Here is a 16,868-nt window from a genome sequence, read left to right as displayed (position 1 = left end):
TTGGGGCTCTGCAGCCTGGAGAAGAGGAGACCTTATAGTGGCCTTCCAGTATTTGAGGGGGATCTACAGAAAGGCTGGGGAGGGACTACTGACAAGGTCTTGTAAGGACAGGACAAGGGGGAATGGTTTAAACTGGCATGAGGGGAGATACAAAGTAGATGTTAGGAAAGGGTTGTTTGCAGTGAGAGTGGTGAGACCCTGGCACAGGTTGCCCAGGGAGGTTGTGGAGCACAGAATCAACCAATGTGATCAAAGATCAAAGATCACATTGGGTGATTCTGTGCTCCACAGCCTCCCTGGAGGTGTTCAAGACCAGGTTGGATGAGGCCTTGAGCAACCTCTTCTATTGGGAGCTGTCCCTGCCTATGGCAGAGGGGTTGGAGCTGGATGATCCTTGAGGTCCCTTCCAACCTAAACCATTCTATGATTCTAGAAAGAGAGATGCTCTGATTGTTGTAATACCTGTTTGGGCTGGACAAGTGAAGCAGACTTAGGCCTGTTCAGTCATGGAGTCTGCATAAAAAGAGTATTTCCACTGTAAATCAAATCATGTCAAAAGCAGTCATATGCTGTTCCTTTTATGTGTGGCTACTCTGATTTCTTCCTTTGAGGTTTCTATTTACCTTTGTTTTAGGATGAGAAGAAAAATCTGTTAGGGTTTATACTTAATTAATTAGGAATCTCTCTTTCTAGTTCCAGGAACAAATTGAAGCCTAGAATTAGAAAGGCCATTTAGGTTTTGTAAGATGATTTCTCTGCATGAAAAGAATACATTACCAAATATGATTTACAGCTTGGTTATTTTATAGCACATAAACCAACACTTCCATTTTAAATTGGTATTTAGTAAATTAGTTTCTGACAGCAAATTGTAGCTTATTTACTGTATGAAAGACTTAGTGGGGGAAACATCTGAGATGATTCCTATTGCATTCAGTCTTCTCTGAGAGAGTGGCAGGTTTCTTTGAGATTAGTGTTACTCAAGAAGCTGTACTGAGTTATAGAATCATAGAATCAGCCAGGTTGGAAGAGACCTCCAAGCTCATCCAGCCCAACCTAGTACCCAGCCCTGGCCAGTCAACCAGGCCATGGCACTAAATGCCTCATCCAGTCTTTGCTTCAACACTTCCAGGGATAGTGACTCCACCACCTCCCTGGGCAGCCCATTCCAATGCCAGTCACTCTCTCTGGCAGGAACTTCCTTCTGACATCCAGCCTAGACCTCCTCTGGCACAGCTTGAGACTGTGTCCTCTTGTTCTGTTGCTGCTTGCCTGGCAGCAGAGGCCAACCCCACCTGGCTATGTTGGACTGGATGATCTTGGAGGTCTCTTCCAACCTGGCTGATTCTGTGATTCTATTTATAGATGGAGAGAAGGTGTCAAAGCTGAACTAAGAGTGGGAAGGGAAATGGGTTCAGACCTGGTGAGGAGGTGGGGGCAAATAGCTTTTGCTCTTGTGAAAAGTAGTGGACTACGACTATGAGGTGTCTGTATTTGCAAATGAGGAGGATGGAGAGCTGTAGGCTACTGAGATAGACCTGTCTAAGACCAAAGTCATTCAAAGTTGAGCAGTTATTTCACTTTGGAGAGCAAAGGTCCAGCTGGCTTTCTCAGAATGCAAAGCTTTGTTGTTGGCTTGGAAGCAGCTCAGTGTGTTGGTAAATGAAGCATTCTGCTTCCACTCTCCTCAGATGCCAGAAAAGCAAACCAGGTAAGAGGGGGGATAGTGCTGTGGCTGCATGGCCTAAGTGCTCTCTTTTAAGGGGTTTTTAATGAGTTCTCTCTAGCATGGCTTAGAGGGTTTGCATTTGCTGCTCTTTGGTTTGCACTTTTTAGAACAACCACACTTCAGCTCTTTTTAAAGTACATCTTGGCAGGCATGTAAAAAACCTCTGTGTGTCAGTAGTGCACAGCATCTCTGCCCTGTTAACCAGCCATGGTCTGCCACTCTGGAGCAGGAGAGCTTCCTTCTTTTGACTCTCTTCACCTTCAACAGTGGCTCTATCAGTGTTCAAGCAGCAGATGTTTTGGAAGTTCTAATGCTTTGAGTCCTGCACCCAAATTGCCATTTCTAATGTCTTTAGCTGGGTTGGAGTGGCTGAGAGCAGCCAGACAGAGAGGGATCTGGGGGTGCTGATTGATACCCGCCTGAACATGAGCCAGCAGTGTGCCCAGGTGGCCAAGAGAGCCAGTGGCATCCTGGCCTGCATCAGGAATGGTGTGGTCAGCAGGAGCAGGGAGGTCATTCTGCCCCTGTACTCTGCACTGGTCAGACCACACCTTGAGTGCTGTGTTCGGTTCTGGGCCCCCCAGTTTAGGAGGGACATTGAGATGCTTGAGCGTGTCCAGAGAAGGGCAACGAGGCTGGGGAGAGGCCTTGAGCACAGCCCTACGAGGAGAGGCTGAGGGAGCTGGGATTGGTTAGCCTGGAGAAGAGGAGGCTCAGGGCAGACCTTATTGCTGTCTACAACTACCTGAGGGGAGATTATGGCCAGGAGGAGGTTGCTCTCTTCTCTCAGGTGGCCAGCACCAGAACGAGAGGACACAGCCTCAGGCTGTGCCAGGGGAGATTTAGGCTGGAGGTGAGGAGAAAGTTCTTCCCTGAGAGAGTCATTGGACACTGGAATGGGCTGCCCGGGGAGGTGGTGGAGTCGCCGTCCCTGGAGCTGTTCAAGGCAGGATTGGACGTGGCACTTGGTGCCATGGTCTGGCCTTGAGCTCTGTGGTAAAGGGTTGGACTTGGTGATCTATGAGGTCTCTTCCAACCTTGGTGATGCTGGGATACTGTGAAATCCGTAGAGCTGCTGCTGGTATCACAGCTGTGATGAGAAGCTAAGTAGCATAGAAAGGATGAACCCAAAAGGCTTCTTGAAAAGTGTCTCAGGTCAGCTAACAACATGCTAAGACTCAGAGCAATCCTTTGTTCTGAGTAAAATATCAATGATTTAAATTTCTCCTACTGTAGGAACAATGTAGTTGGCCAGAGCCTGGAAAGCTTTGTGCAGTCTGCCAACTGTAAGCATTTTCCTGCTGGTTCCTGAGCTTTCTGGTGGGATTACTCTTGTCTGAGCTGTGGAAGAATATAATTGTCTGTTACTGATGGGAAGGGGAAATGGAAGTGTTTGAAATGTGCAAAGGTTTCTTCTAGATTTTGTTTCCTACAGAAGCCAGTGCTGGTTTGGGGCTAATTGGAATAGTCTAGTGAGAAAAAGTAGATGCTAGGCTGTGAAAAGGAACCAGTGCTGATGTCTGCTGCACTCATAGACTTGCTGAGAGGCGTAAAAACAAGAACACATACACAGATAAGGCAGTGTGTGTGTGTCTGTCAGAGCCTGTGCATTCTCCCTGGGCCTTTGCTGTGTAACTCAACTAATTCTGGTTCTAACCCCCCTTGCCCATCTTTGTGGCTCTCCTTGCACATAAGGCAGACTCTGAGATGAGGCAGAGGGGTGGGAGACGGTGGCAGGGTGGTTGGGAGCCCCTCCTGGGCACTCTGGTTTCTGGCAGGGCTGTTGTGTTTCTGTGTTACCTTTACCTTGTCTATTTCTGTCTGTAGCTGTAACTGTTGTAACTCTCTGCTTGTATCTTGTGCTGAGCTGTGAGTATAAAGCTCCATTCCTTAACTCCCAGCTGGCTGAGTCTAGTCTGGGTGATTCCATAAGGGTGGGGGGGAGGGAACTCCCAAACCATCACACAGCAAATATTTGGCAATGTAAGCTGCATTTTAAAAATAAACTGTAAAGAAAGGTAGGAAAATGAATTGCTTAGGAGTGAAAGCTCAACACTTTGTTGCTTTGAGCGTGAGGCTGTCATGGTTTCACCTTCATGCTGTTATTTAGGAGGAGAAAAGGAGGGAAGCAGTTTGCTATGCAATGACATTGTGCAGTCTTCCAGGGGAAAAGATGATCTTTGTTCTCGTAGCTGTTCCTTCAGTTTGTCTCCCTGAGCTCTCTTCCTGAGAGAGCTGTGGTGCTCTTGTTTACCTTTTAGCTTTGAAGCAATGCTCTGTCTGCGCTGTTGTGGTAGTTCCCAGGTCTCTCTTAAACCCAAAGGGACAGAGGCACATCCCAGGGTTATCATAGAATCAAGCAGGTTGGAAGAGACCTCCAAGCTCATCCAGCCCAACCTAGCACCCAGCCCTGGCCAATCAACCAGACCATGGCACTAAGTGCCCCAGCCAGCCTTGGCTTCAACACCTCCAGGCACAGCAACTCCACCACCTCCCTGGGCAGCCCATTCCAATGCCAATCACTCTCTCTGCCAACAACTTCCTCCTGACATTCAGCCTAGACCTGCCCTGGCACAACTTGAGACTGTCCCCTTGTTCTATTGCTGGTTGTCTGAGAGAAGAGCCCAACCCCACCTGGCTACAACCTCCCTTCAGATAGCTGCAGGCAGCAATGAGCTCTGCCCTGAGCCTTCTCTTCTGCAGACTGCACACCCCCAGCTCCCTCAGCCTCTCCTCACAGGGCTCAACATCTCTCTTGAATTGAGTAGCCCTGAACTGGACACAGCACTCAAGGTGTGGAGGGACCTGCTTGTCCCAGGATGTTGTAATATTGTTATTCTGTCCCTTTTCAGGTGTCACAGCTTAAAAGACAGTGCCTGACTTGATCTCTCCCTTTCTTCTCCCTGCTTCTCTTGCTTCCACTTCTCCGAGCAGCTCTTGTCTTGTCCCGTGGGGCAGTTGGCAGGCAGGGAACTGAGCCACTGAGACCTTGCAGGCCCAGCTCAGGGGAGCAGTTTCAGTCTAGTTCAGGTTGACTTGAGAGTGGAAAGGATGGAGGGTTCTAGAAGGCCAGTTTGGTCCCAGTGGGTTTTATACTTACTTCAGCTGGTTGCCCTGTGTATTAATGCTCCTGTAAATAGACTGTCTCTTGAAAGTTCCAGTTGGTGTGCAGTATCCTCATTGTTACTCCTGGAAAGGGCTGGGAGTCAGTTCTGTTCTCCAGGACCCTGGCCCACACTGGGACAGCTGTGGAGCTCAGTTACATGGTGTGTGACCTCTCGAAGCAGAGCATGGCCTGACCTAGTGGTCCCCTAAAGCCACACATTGTGGAGGTCTGTGTCATCTTCTGAGCCTGATTTCTGTCAAGTGCAACTAAAACTCACTGTGGTCTCTGCTGAACTTTGGCTTATTAAAGTGTCATCATTGTAACCTTCAGCAAGGCATTTAGCTGATGTTCCTGACCACCCTTGCCACAACAGCACAGCACTTCACTCTGCTCTGCCTCATTTGCAGGGGTGGATTTTGCATCCTCAACTTCACCTTCCTGCCTTGTTTCTCAGCCACTCAACATACAGGATCTGAATCAGTCTATGTGCCACGGGATAGGAAGGCTATGGGGAGTACACTGTGCTTTGAAGCAGCAGTAGTTAAAAAGTCATTAAGTTCATACCATATTTTACTGTGTAGTAGCATGGACAAATGGAACTTGAATCTTTATTGCTTACAAAATCTTGTGAAAGCTTTCCCAAAGCTTTGGGTACCATGAGCATGAGCCTACAAGCTCTTGCAATCAGGTTTCAGCAAGGTAAGTGTGAGCAAAGAGCTTTGTCATCTGCTTGTACCATTTCCTACTGACTGTGAAAACACAGACCTTTTAACACACCTTTTTCTTTTGGCTTTAGGAAGGATTTTGGTAGCTTGCAAGTTTGATTAAAGAACAGTCAGCACAAAGAAGAATCATAGAATGGGTTAGGTTGGAAGGGACCTCAAAGCTCAGCCAGTTCTAACCCCCTGCCATAGGCAGGGACACCTCCCGCTAGAACAGGTCACTCAAGGCCTCATCTAACCTGGTCTAAAACACCTCGAGGGAGGGAGCAGCCACAACCTCCCTGGAATAATGAGAAGTGGTTTTATTTTCTATGTAAGCATGCATTTCATCTTCATCTGGATGGTCCAAATCTAGAAGCAGGTTAACTTTCTCCCTGGTATTTCACTTGGTACTCACATCTGATAGTTGCATCCAGTGCTAAAGCTGGTAAAATGACAAGATACCTGGGTTTGTAAAAGCAGTTCCTTGAGAAATCACAAATCTCTGGTCTTAAACTGTGGTTAGATATTTTATACATGAAAATATTTATGTAGAATGACTGTGCCTTGGAGGGACAGTGTAGCATAGAATCAGAATGGGTTAGGTTGGAAGAGACCCTAAGCATCATCCAGTTCCAACCTCCCGCCATAGGCAGGGACATCTCCCACTAGAAGAGGTCACTCAAAGCCTCATCCAACCTGGCCTTGAACACTTCCAGGGAGGTTGTGGAGCACAGAATCACCCAACGTGATCTTTGATCACGTTGGGTGATTCTGTGCTCCACAACCTCCCTGGGCAACCTGTGCCAGTGTCTCAATGCAAAGAACCCTTTCCTAACATCCCCCCCCTCTGCCAGTTCAAACCCATTCCCCCTTGTCCTGTCATTACAAGACCTTATCAATAGTCACTCCTCACCCTTCCTGTAGTCTCCTTTAGATACTGCAAGGCCACTCCAAGGTCTCCTTGAAGCCTTCTCTTCTCCAGGCTGCAGAGCCCCAACTCTTGTAGCCTGTCCTCAGAGCAGAGCTGCAGCAGCCCTCTCAGCATCTTGGTGGCCTCCTCTGGACTCGCTCTGACAGCATCCTTGGATGTTTCAGATCACATACAAAAGAAAGAGAATGTAAGCTTAAAGTAAGATGGAGAAGGAAGTAGGAGTTGCATACTTTTCCTTAAGAAGACTTTCAAGAGTTCCATTATTTAACTTATTACGAAGCTCCTGTTGTAAGAAATGATCTTCTCTAACCTGGTGTTGGCATTTTTACAGGCCTTTGGTAGTCTCAAGCCCTTGGTTTTTGTAGGTAAGTATATGATATGTTTGGATCAGAACATTAACATCCATTTGTGGTAGTTCTTCACATTTAGTCACTCTATCAACCCATAAGAATTTAACAGCTACTTAGTGATATTTGCTGTGACAGCAGATGCTTTTGGACCTTTACAGATCATGAACCAAGTTGAGGGACAGCAAAAGAATCTTGTACAAGCCATCGAAGCTCTCCCAAGTTCTGGACCACTTTCTGCCTTGGATCAGGACTTGCTGCTTTTAAAAGCTACCTCTGCTGCCACCCTGAGCTGCCTTGGAGAATGCCTGACTCTGTTACAACAAAGCATGCATCAAGTGGGCCAGCACCATAACAGGACACTGTCATCAGGTGAACACCAGCTCTCTTGGGTAGTTTGTCATGTGCCTTGGGATATTTTATTCTTATGCTGAAGAAGGCAAAAGTAACCATTCCTCGGAGAGGCAAGTTGTAGTGGCAGACAGTGAGTGAGAAATAGACCTGTGGCCTTAGCTGTATTGCTTTTTTCCCTCTTTGCCTAAAAAATGGATACAAATCCTCTATGGAGAGATGGCAACGAGGTTTCTCAGGGAAATCAGGTTCTGAAGACAGGAAGGTGGGGGGGAAAAGGCATGGAGAGGTAGATTTGCCTGTGTTCTTAATGAGACTGGAGAACCTCCTTTCCCCCTGCCTTTTTAAAAGATGGAAATCACAGTAGAGATTTGTGTGATAAAAACACTTGTAATATACAGTGGTACAGTGAACACAACATTGCTAGTTTTCTACCCTGGAGGATGCTGCTGAGGCAGATTTGCTTCTGTTTGTCACTTTTAAATCTGGGAGGAGTTCTCCACGCTGCTAAGCCCCCCCTAAAACCAGTGGCACTTGTTTCTGAGCCCAGGGTGTTAAACAGTGTGATTCTCAGTGAGACCTGAGTGCATGAACCTGTCAGGCCTCATGGGATTTTTTTTTCAGTTCACCCTCTTCTACTTCCCTCTCCTTAGTATCTGAAGCTGAACCTTCAGCTGTTTGAAAGGGTGCTCAGTCTTTATCCATGCACTGCCTAGCCTAAGAGCATCCATACACTGCCTAGCCTAAGGGCATCTGTGTAAGATGAGGGGTACCTAATGCAGCTGCTTGCCACCTGGAACCTGTAGCTGCCTGGCTGCTCTGCCTGCCTGAGTGCCATGCTTCTCCTCCCTCCCAGTGGATATGTACTGGGATTAACATCAGTGTGGTATCTAACACCCCAGTGCCTTGATCAGTCTGACAGGGCAGCACAACTCTGAGCACAGGATGACTTCCTAAGTTTTACTCAGGTGCTTCAACAACGTTCCTCACCTCAGGCTTCTTACAGTAGGTTTACTAAAGAGCATCATATGCCCTCAGGGCTGCTCAGATAGCTGGATCAGAAGCCCTCTGGAGAATTCCCATTGTGGGAGAGTAGAAATGTGAGAGAGTCAGCTGAGAAGTAGCTAAATGATGTAAAAAGTGTCCTGGAAAAAAACAGTCTAACAACTTTGGTACCTGTGCTGTGGCATCTAGTGACTTTCCTGCATCCAGAGTCTGATGTAGGTCATAAACAAACACAAATGAAAGATTCCTTGCTTTCCCTTGTCTGGAGTGCTCCTAGGAAAGGCAAAAGAGCCTTGCACATCTCTAAATAATAGTGCATTTAGTTGAGTTCTTTGATACAATCTCATTTCAAAAGAGAACCATTTGGTACAAAGATGAAAAGCACCCTTCAAAGAAAAGTCACTCTCTAGTTTTGAAGTGCCTGAAGGTTGTTTTTCATGTCTGTGTGATCTAAGTGATCTGCCAGCTGACTGGAGTTGTACATACCCTTGAATCTGTGTCCAGATAGTCTGTTAAATCAGTGTCTTGATGGTGATTGTTGAGACTCTGAGCAGGAGGTGCAAGCATAACCTAACTAATTGCTGAAGGGGAAGCCCATCTTGTGGAGGAGAAAAATGTGGAAGGGCACAACTATAAAGCACTTAACAGAATTTAGTAAGTGCTTTTGCTCCTTCTAAGACTTCAAACTTGTACAGGAATCCCTCCAGGAGTCAAAACTCTGTAGGCTCTGGTTCACAGCAACATCTTTGGTGTAACTGAGAAACCAAATGCAGTTCATTTTCCATGTGTATGTGTGCTTACTCTTTGGTATGTAGTTTAGGAGAGGTGGGTGCAACAGGGAAGGAGAAAGGCAGTAAAAGCTTCTGAAATATGAAGTCTCTTCTCCCTAACTGAAAGAGTCTGTGAAACAATTACTTCTTTTCCCTTGGCTTTGTTATGCAATGTAGTTGCCTGAAAGAACCTGGCCTACAAGTCTTGATTACTGATTTTCCTACCCACTTAATCTTCTCAAGGAGCACTTTGATAGTCTTAACATTTCTGCTGAGTCAGAGTGTTTCAGAGTCATTAGAGCTGCATAAACCCCTACCTAATAAGCCTGACGCCTTTAAGTAATCCTCTGGCAAACTCTGATTCTGAGGGATGAGGTAGTGATTTTCCATTCTGTGTCCTCCAGAACTGCCTTAATTTCATGCCCTGAAGGTGCAGCCAAGGGACCTTCACTGTCACCTGTGGATGCTGTCAGATGAAACTGCATTTTATTTCTTTGAGAAGCCATTTCCTCCTCTGGCAGGAAGTCTCAAGTGCCTTTCCCTTGAGATATGGTAGCTGTGTGCAAACAATTGCCATTCTTTCTCATCCCAGTACTGTCTCCTTATGTGATGTTCAGTGTGCAAGGTGCTGGTGGGGTGGGGTCCACAGAATATTGTAGAGAGAAAAGTGGGAATTTGATAGCTTGCTTATTTGCTTCTGGCCTCTAGTTCATGAAGCAGTCCAGGCCAGTAGAGCAGCACAGTCTTGCATGTGTTTAGGTGGGAAGAGTTCAGCATGGGTTTATGAGGGGCAGGACCTGCCTGACCAACCCAATCTCCTTCTGTGCCAAGATCTCCCAGCTGCTGGGCGAGGGAAAGGCTATGCTGTATTCCTGGACTTTCAAAAAGCCTTTGATACTGTTCCCCACAAGATTCTTGTAGACAAACTGCCTACTGATGGCTTGGCTGAGCACACTGTCTCCTGCATAAAGCACTGCTGGATAGGAGGGCCCACAGAGTGGTGGTCAATGCAGTTAAATCCAGCTGGCGGCCAGGCACTGGTGGTGTTCCTCAGGGATCTGTGTTGGGACACTTCTGTTTAACATCTGTATTGATGACCTTGATTCAGCACAGAGAGTGCCTGCAGTACCTCTGCAGATCACGCCAAGTTAGGTGGCAGTGTTGATTTGGATGAGGGTAGAGAGGCTCTGCAGAGGGACTTGGGTAGGCTTAGATCAATGAGCCAATGGGAATGGGATGAGTTTCAGCAAGGCCAAATGCCAGGTCCTGCACTGGGGGCACAACAACCTCAAGCAATGCTACAGGCTTGGGGCAGTGTGGCTGGAGAGCTGCTGCAGAAAGGGACCTGGGGGCTGTAATAGACAGGAGCTGAATGTGAGCCAGCAGTGAGCCCAGGTGGCCAGGAAGGCCAATGGCATCCTGGCTGGGATTAGAAATGCTGTGGCCAGCAGGAGCAGGGAGGGGATTGTCCTCTTGGCTCTGGTGAGGCCACACCTTGAGTACTGTGTTCAGTTTTGGGCACAGGGCTGTGCTCCAGGCCCCTCCCCAGCCTTGCTGCCCTTCTCTGGACACCTTCCAGCACCTCAACATCTCTCTTGAATTGAGGAGCCCAGAACTGGACACAGCACTCAAGGTGTGGCCTGAGGAGTGCTGAGCACAGGGGCAGAAGAACCTCCCTTGTCCTGCTGCCCACACTGCTCCTGATGCAGGCCAGGATGCCATTGGCTCTGCTGCCCACCTGGGCACACTGCTACTTCCTCTGCAGCTCCTCTCTCCCAGCCTCCCCAGGTCCCTCTCTGCCTGGCTGCTCTCAGCCACTCAGTCCCCAGCCTGTAGTGATGCTTGGGGTTGTTGTGGCCAAAGTGCAGAACCCTGCCCTTGGCCTTCTTCAATCTCATTCCATTGCCCTCTGCCCACCCATGCAGCCTGGCCAGGTCCCTCTGCAGGGCTCTGCTACCCTCCAACAGCTCCACACCTGCCCCTAGCTTGGTGTCATAATTCCCTGCTGTATTTTACTGTTTCTACTTTTTAAATATGTGAAACAAATGTTTGTGTTTCCCTGTCTTAAAAGAAAAACAAAACAAAACCACACAAAAACCCATCCAGAAAACCACCAACCAAGCAAAAAAAAACCTCTAAACACAACCCCCCTAAAAAACCAACCCCACCAAACCCCCAAAAAACCAATCCACAAAACAAGCCAACAAACCAAACCCCCCCAAAACTCCAAACTCTCCTTACTGTTGGCTGCCTGGAGTTCAACTGACCATGCAAATGCTGCTTATTTTGGCTCCCTGGGCAGCAAATGGGTTGCAGATGGTTCTGTAGCTGAGGGCAGTGAGATGTTCTGGATCCTTGTTTTAGCAGGTGCTCTGTTTTCCCCACTTTGGAGAGGATGCATGGACAGGGAAGGTGAAATCTAGATGCTTTTGGTTTGGTGACAAATGCTAGTTAGGGCTTCTACAGCTGCAATGGCAGGAGGAGAGTAGAATGAGCAGAGGAGTTCTTCTTGTGGAGCACACACAGGCACTCAGCCCCTGCATGCTTTTGCAGAGAGGGAAGGTGAGGAAAGGAGACAGTGGAGAACATATTCTTTGCTAGTGGTGTGATTTGGGCATGATTAGTCAGGTTCTCCCTTAAATTGAGTTATTGCTAGACCTGCTTCTGTCTAGGATATAGCCAAGGCAATTCACTGCTCTATCTAAATGCTAATACACTATTCCTTGGATATTCTTCCTGGGAAGATAATTCTGTTTTCTAGCCCCTGTGCAGCATTAGCAAATACAACATTCCTTTTCTAATCTGCAAAAGCAGATGTGCAGCTGCCACTTCGGTTGCTGCTTCAGTTGCTTCTAGGATTCAGAGGAGACACCAAACTGTCACATCCCTCCCTGGCATGGGAAGGAATTTAGATCTAATCCTGGTCTCTCCTCGAGGCTTACTGTTGGCTCGTTGAAGGGCTGTTTATTATAGTTAGAGTATCTGGTGAGGATTTCATCAGTAGATGCTGGCTTCCATTGTGCCAGGGAAAACCCTGAGCTTTTTTTTAGACTATAAGCAAAGACTTAATAATAGACAGGGTTTTATTATAGAGTTGAGGTAGATGTTAAGCATATTTCATGCTTCAGTTGCCATGCAAAAACATTGTTTGGAAATTGGAACCAGGAAAATAAAATTGTCAACCTTGCACAAGTGAAAGATCACAGAACCATAGAATCAGTCAGGTTGGAAGAGACCTCCAAGCTCACACAGCCCAACCTAGCACCCAGCCCTGGCCAGTCAACCAGACCATGGCACTAAGTGCCCTAGCCAGGCTTGGCTTCAACACCTCCAGGGATGGCCACTCCACCACCTCCCTGAGCAGCCCATTCCAATGCCAATCACTCTCTCTGACAACAACTTCCTCCTCACATCCAGCCTAGACCTGCCCTGGCACAGCTTGAGACTGTGTCCCCTTGCTCTGTTGCTGCTTGCCTGGCAGCAGAGCCCAACCCCACCTGGCTACAGCCTCCCTGCAGGTAGCTGCAGACAGCAATGAGCTCTGCCCTGAGCCTCCTCTTCTACAGGCTGCGCACCACCAGCTCCCTCAGCCTCTCCTCACAGGGCTGTGCTCCAGGCCCCTCCCCAGCCTTGCTGCCCTTCTCTGGACACCTTCCAGCACCTCAGCATCTCTCTTGAACTGAGTAGCCCAGAACTGGACACAGCACTCAAGGTGTGGCCTGAGCAGTGCTGAGCACAGGGGCAGAAGAACCTCCCTTGTCCTGCTGCCCACACTGCTCCTGAGCCAGCCCAGGATGCCATTGGCTCTGCTGCCCACCTGGGCACTGCTGCCTCATCTTCAGCTATTCTCTGCCAGCACCCCCAGCTCCCTCTCTGCCTGGCTGCTCTCAGCCACTCTTTCCCCAGCCTGTAGCACTGCTTGGGGTTGTTGTGGCCAAAGTGTAGAACCCTGCCCTTGGCCTTGTTCCATCTCATCCCCTTGGTCTCTGCCCACCCATCCAGCCTGTCCAGGTTCTTCTTTAGGACTCTTCTACCCTCCAACAGCTCCACAGCTGCTCCTAGCTTAGTGTCATCTGCAAACTTACTGATGCTGGACTCAATTCCCTGCTCCAGATCATCAGTAAAGATTTTGAACAGGACCAGGCTCAGCACGTCACCAGATCAAACCCTTTGCTTCATTTAGGAGGCAGTCTCTGCTAAGGCCTGATGATACAGAGAGGACAAGTTGCATGTACTTCTATGTATGTTTTGTTGATTTGGGTCACTGAAGAAGTTGTCAGCAATGAGAGACAGAGATCTTCCTTGGGGCACACATACAAATTATAACAACTCAAGAGCTGCAGTTTTCATATCCACATCTCTGCATTTTATAGCAGTGTAATTCTCAGCTGAAATTTAAGCCCTATGCTGAGGGCTGATTCGAGTGTTGATGCTGTGTGTCAGAGCAGTAATGGAGGAACAGCTGTAGAGTCACTTTAGCTGATTGTTCTTTCTGCTCCAGCATCTTCAAACACTGGCCCATCCTGGAAATCAGGTGCCCCCAGAAGTAAGAGTTGTTCTGATGTCTAATTCTGTTTGATTCAAATTTAATGTGTATCTTTCTAATGGCAGCTTTTCTGAGCTGTGGTCTTGGGAGCAGGTAGGCATTTTAGCATTTAATACAGCTTTCAACAGCACAGAGAGAGATCAAATAGAGCAGCTAAGCTGCAAACTGAGTTCAGGCAGAAGAGATGGAAGATTTACTTCAGTAACTTCCTAAGGAAGTATTCTCTACCTGTTACTTTCATAGCTAATTACCAAAAAGTACTAGATTGTGTAGGCTTTATATACAAATTTGGTGTCAGGAGTAACATTTTAAAGTCTTCTTTCATTGAGCTAAAATAAAATCAGAAGTGGTCATGGATAAATCTGTATAAAGATGCTAGAGTGGATTTATTACCAAAGGAAACTGTGTGGGAGCAGAGAAGAGAGTAGCAGACTTGCATTAGTAGTGTAGTGAGATGAATGGAAGGTATCTGTAGCTTGTCTCTTGTAAGTTGACTCCCATTTTCTGCTTTAGAAGGTATCCTGGGATGGCCTGGGCCCAAGTCACACTCCACAGATCAACTGAAAAATGGTGCCCTCAGCTCCCTGTCGTCTGCTAGTGCCAACATTACATGGGCAATAGTACCATCTGTGGCCCAGGACGGACAGGCACTGCAGCCAAGCACAGAGGTAAGCATGCTTAGGTCTCCTCAGGCCATGGCAGCTGTGTGTGGGACTTGACTTTGGTTAGGTACAACTTGTGTACAGTGGTGTGGGTGCTTTTAGTAATTGCTGCTGCGATTCCCTGTGACTGTTTGCTCTCGGGTGTACCTTGAGCTCTGCTTTTTGAGTTGGAAGACCCTATTGTTTTCTGACTGTTTTTCCTGTTAAGTGACTATGGGCAGAACTTGTCCACATCGTCCTGCACCACCCTGTTGATTTGTGCTTTTGTGGCATTTGCTTGGTAAAGGGCAGTTCAGAAGCATCGGCTCTTTGAGGAGGCTCACGGCTGCTTATCAGGCATCTCATGCCCTGAAAGGCTCTCTCCAGCTCCTGCTGTCTGCTTTGGTTCCTGCTGCCCACCAGGAAAACACTTCACTCTGAGACCCCACAGATTGTAGGGCACCTGGATCATGTGGGACCTGGAGGATGGGGAAGAAGTGTCTGAACAAGATGAAGAAGCTGTTTTCCAACCAGCGAATGCTCTTTGGCGATTGGAATGGCTGCAGTTACCTTGTGTCTCCTTCAACAGAATCTGTACTGCCTGGGAACACCAATAAAGCTGTTTGGTTTTTCCACTTCCTTTGTACTATCTTGAATTGAAAAGCTCAACAAATGTCAGGGCAGACCAAACTTTTTTAGTGTTACTTTGGTCCCATTCCAGATCTGTTCTTAGAAAGTGGTTTCAAATTCATGAGCCAAGCAAGGCTGAGTGGGATGTGGAAGCGTGGGCTTTGCAGCAAGAACAGCTGATTTCACTCATCTCAGGGCATCATTGTGCAGCTGAGATCAGCCATTTATGACTTGTTTTAATTGAGAGGCCTTTTGGAAGTCCAATCTCCTTCTCCTTGTTGATGGGAAATAAAGAGTTGTGCCTTTGGCTTGAGGTATTGCTTTGCTTGTGAAATTTATGAAGTTTTAGGTTTTCATATTAATCTTCAGATAGAAAGCAGATTGTCTCTGATAAAAATGCACTCAGCATCATAGAGTCAGCCAGGTTGGAAGTGACCTCCAAGCTCATCCAGTCCAACCTAGCACCCAGCCCTGGCCAATCAACCAGACCATGGCACTAAGTGCCTCATCCAGGCTTGGCTTCAACACCTCCAGCCGCAGCCACTCCACCACCTCCCTGGGCAGCCCATTCCAATGCCAATCACTCTCTCTGCCAACAGCTTCCTCCTAACATCCATCCTAGACCTCTCCTGGCACAACTTGAGACTGTGTCCCCTTGTTCTGTTGCTGCTTGCTTGGCAGCAGAGCCCAACCCCACCTGGCTACAGCCTCCCTTCAGGTGGTTGTAGACAGCTTGGCTGCTGCAGTCTGATGCTTTTATGGGAGAAGAAGTAAAGCTTTTTCCTAGAGTGCTGCAGGTTCTACCCAGCTGTCTAAGCTTAGTGAAGTGTTGAATAAGAATCTGGAGCTTCTTCTGGTTGTGATTAGAGAGAGAGAACAAGCTCTAAAGAGAGAAAAATCTTTTGAGCAATGTAGCTGTTCTCCAGCTAAGGATGCTGTTGGAGCTGGGCAGTCACCTAGGACATAGTGCCTGACAGCCTGCAGAGCTATCAGAGATGTTTGGTTTGACACACTGATGGTTCTGCATGCAGGATTTAAGCATGTTCTGAACTATATTCTGGCCTGTCCTGAGTTCAGGGCAGGCATCTGGATTTGGTGGTGAGCAGCCAGCCCATTTTCCAAGGAGTGAGAGCACTGACTGTGATTATTACTTGCCCTTTTCATAGATGCATAGACTGGGTTGGAAGGGAGCTTAGATACCATCTAGTTCCAGTGCCCCTGCCATGGGCCTAGACACCTTCCACTACACCAGATTGCTCAAGGCCTCCTCCAACTGGCCCTGAATATCTCCAGGGAGGGGACATCCATAACCTTCCTGGGCAGCCTGTTCCAGTGTCTCACCACTCTTACTGTAAAACATTTTCTTCCTTATATCTAGTCTAAATCTTCCCTTCTCCAGCTTAAATCCATTCCTTGTCATCACTACAAGCTCATTTTAGAAGCTTCTTGCTGGCTTTCTTGTGGGTCTCCTTTCATGCACTGGAATGCCACTGTGAGATGTCCCCAGAGGCTCCTTTTCTCCGGGCTGAACAGCAACCAGCTCCTGCAGTGTGTCACAGAATCACAGGATGCTGGGGCTTAGAAGGCACCTCCAGAGGTCATCGAGTCCAACACCCCTGCCAAAACAGGATCACCTAGGACAGGCTGCACGAGAACACATCCCAGGCATGTTTTGAAAGTCTCCAGAGAAGGAGACTCCACAACCTCTCTGGGCAGCCTATTCCAGTGTTTCTTCACCCTCCCTGTAGAGAAGTGTCTCCTCATGTTGACATGGAACCTTCTGCATTCTAGCTTGTATCTCCTGTTCCTTGTCCTATCACTGGGCACCACTGAAAAGAGACCGGCACATAGATCTTAACACCACACCTTAGTTATGTCCCCACAGGGGAGGTGCTGCAGCCTTCTGTTCATCATTGTGGCCCCCTTCTGGACCTGCTCTAGCAGTTCCATGTCCTCCCTATGCTGGGGGTACCAGGCTGGATGCAGTACTCCAATGGGCATCTCATAACAGCAGAGTAGAGGGGGGAGAAACTTCTCCCTCCTCCTGCTGGTCACACTTCTTCTGATGCAGTCCAGGACAGGATTTGCCTTATGGGCTGCAAGTGCAG

The 16,868-nt window shown here is 47.9% G+C and overlaps 1 protein-coding gene across 1 annotated transcript in view; it reads left to right on the top strand.

The window, feature by feature from the left end:
• The window catches only part of OSBPL10 (oxysterol binding protein like 10), a 162,363-nt gene that overhangs the window by 71,838 nt on the left and 73,657 nt on the right, over positions 1-16,868 (top strand). Inside the window, exons 5-6 of the mRNA XM_064169540.1 lie at positions 6,979-7,189; positions 14,003-14,157. Of these exons, the coding sequence (XP_064025610.1) occupies positions 6,979-7,189; positions 14,003-14,157 (366 nt within the window). The remainder of the gene's footprint in view (positions 1-6,978; positions 7,190-14,002; positions 14,158-16,868) is intronic.

This window comes from Pogoniulus pusillus, chromosome 32 (assembly GCF_015220805.1).
Source record: "Pogoniulus pusillus isolate bPogPus1 chromosome 32, bPogPus1.pri, whole genome shotgun sequence".
Lineage (NCBI taxonomy): Eukaryota > Metazoa > Chordata > Aves > Piciformes > Lybiidae > Pogoniulus > Pogoniulus pusillus.
The sequence above is the reverse complement of the archived record's forward strand: the minus strand, read 5'-3'. Positions and strand labels throughout refer to the sequence as shown.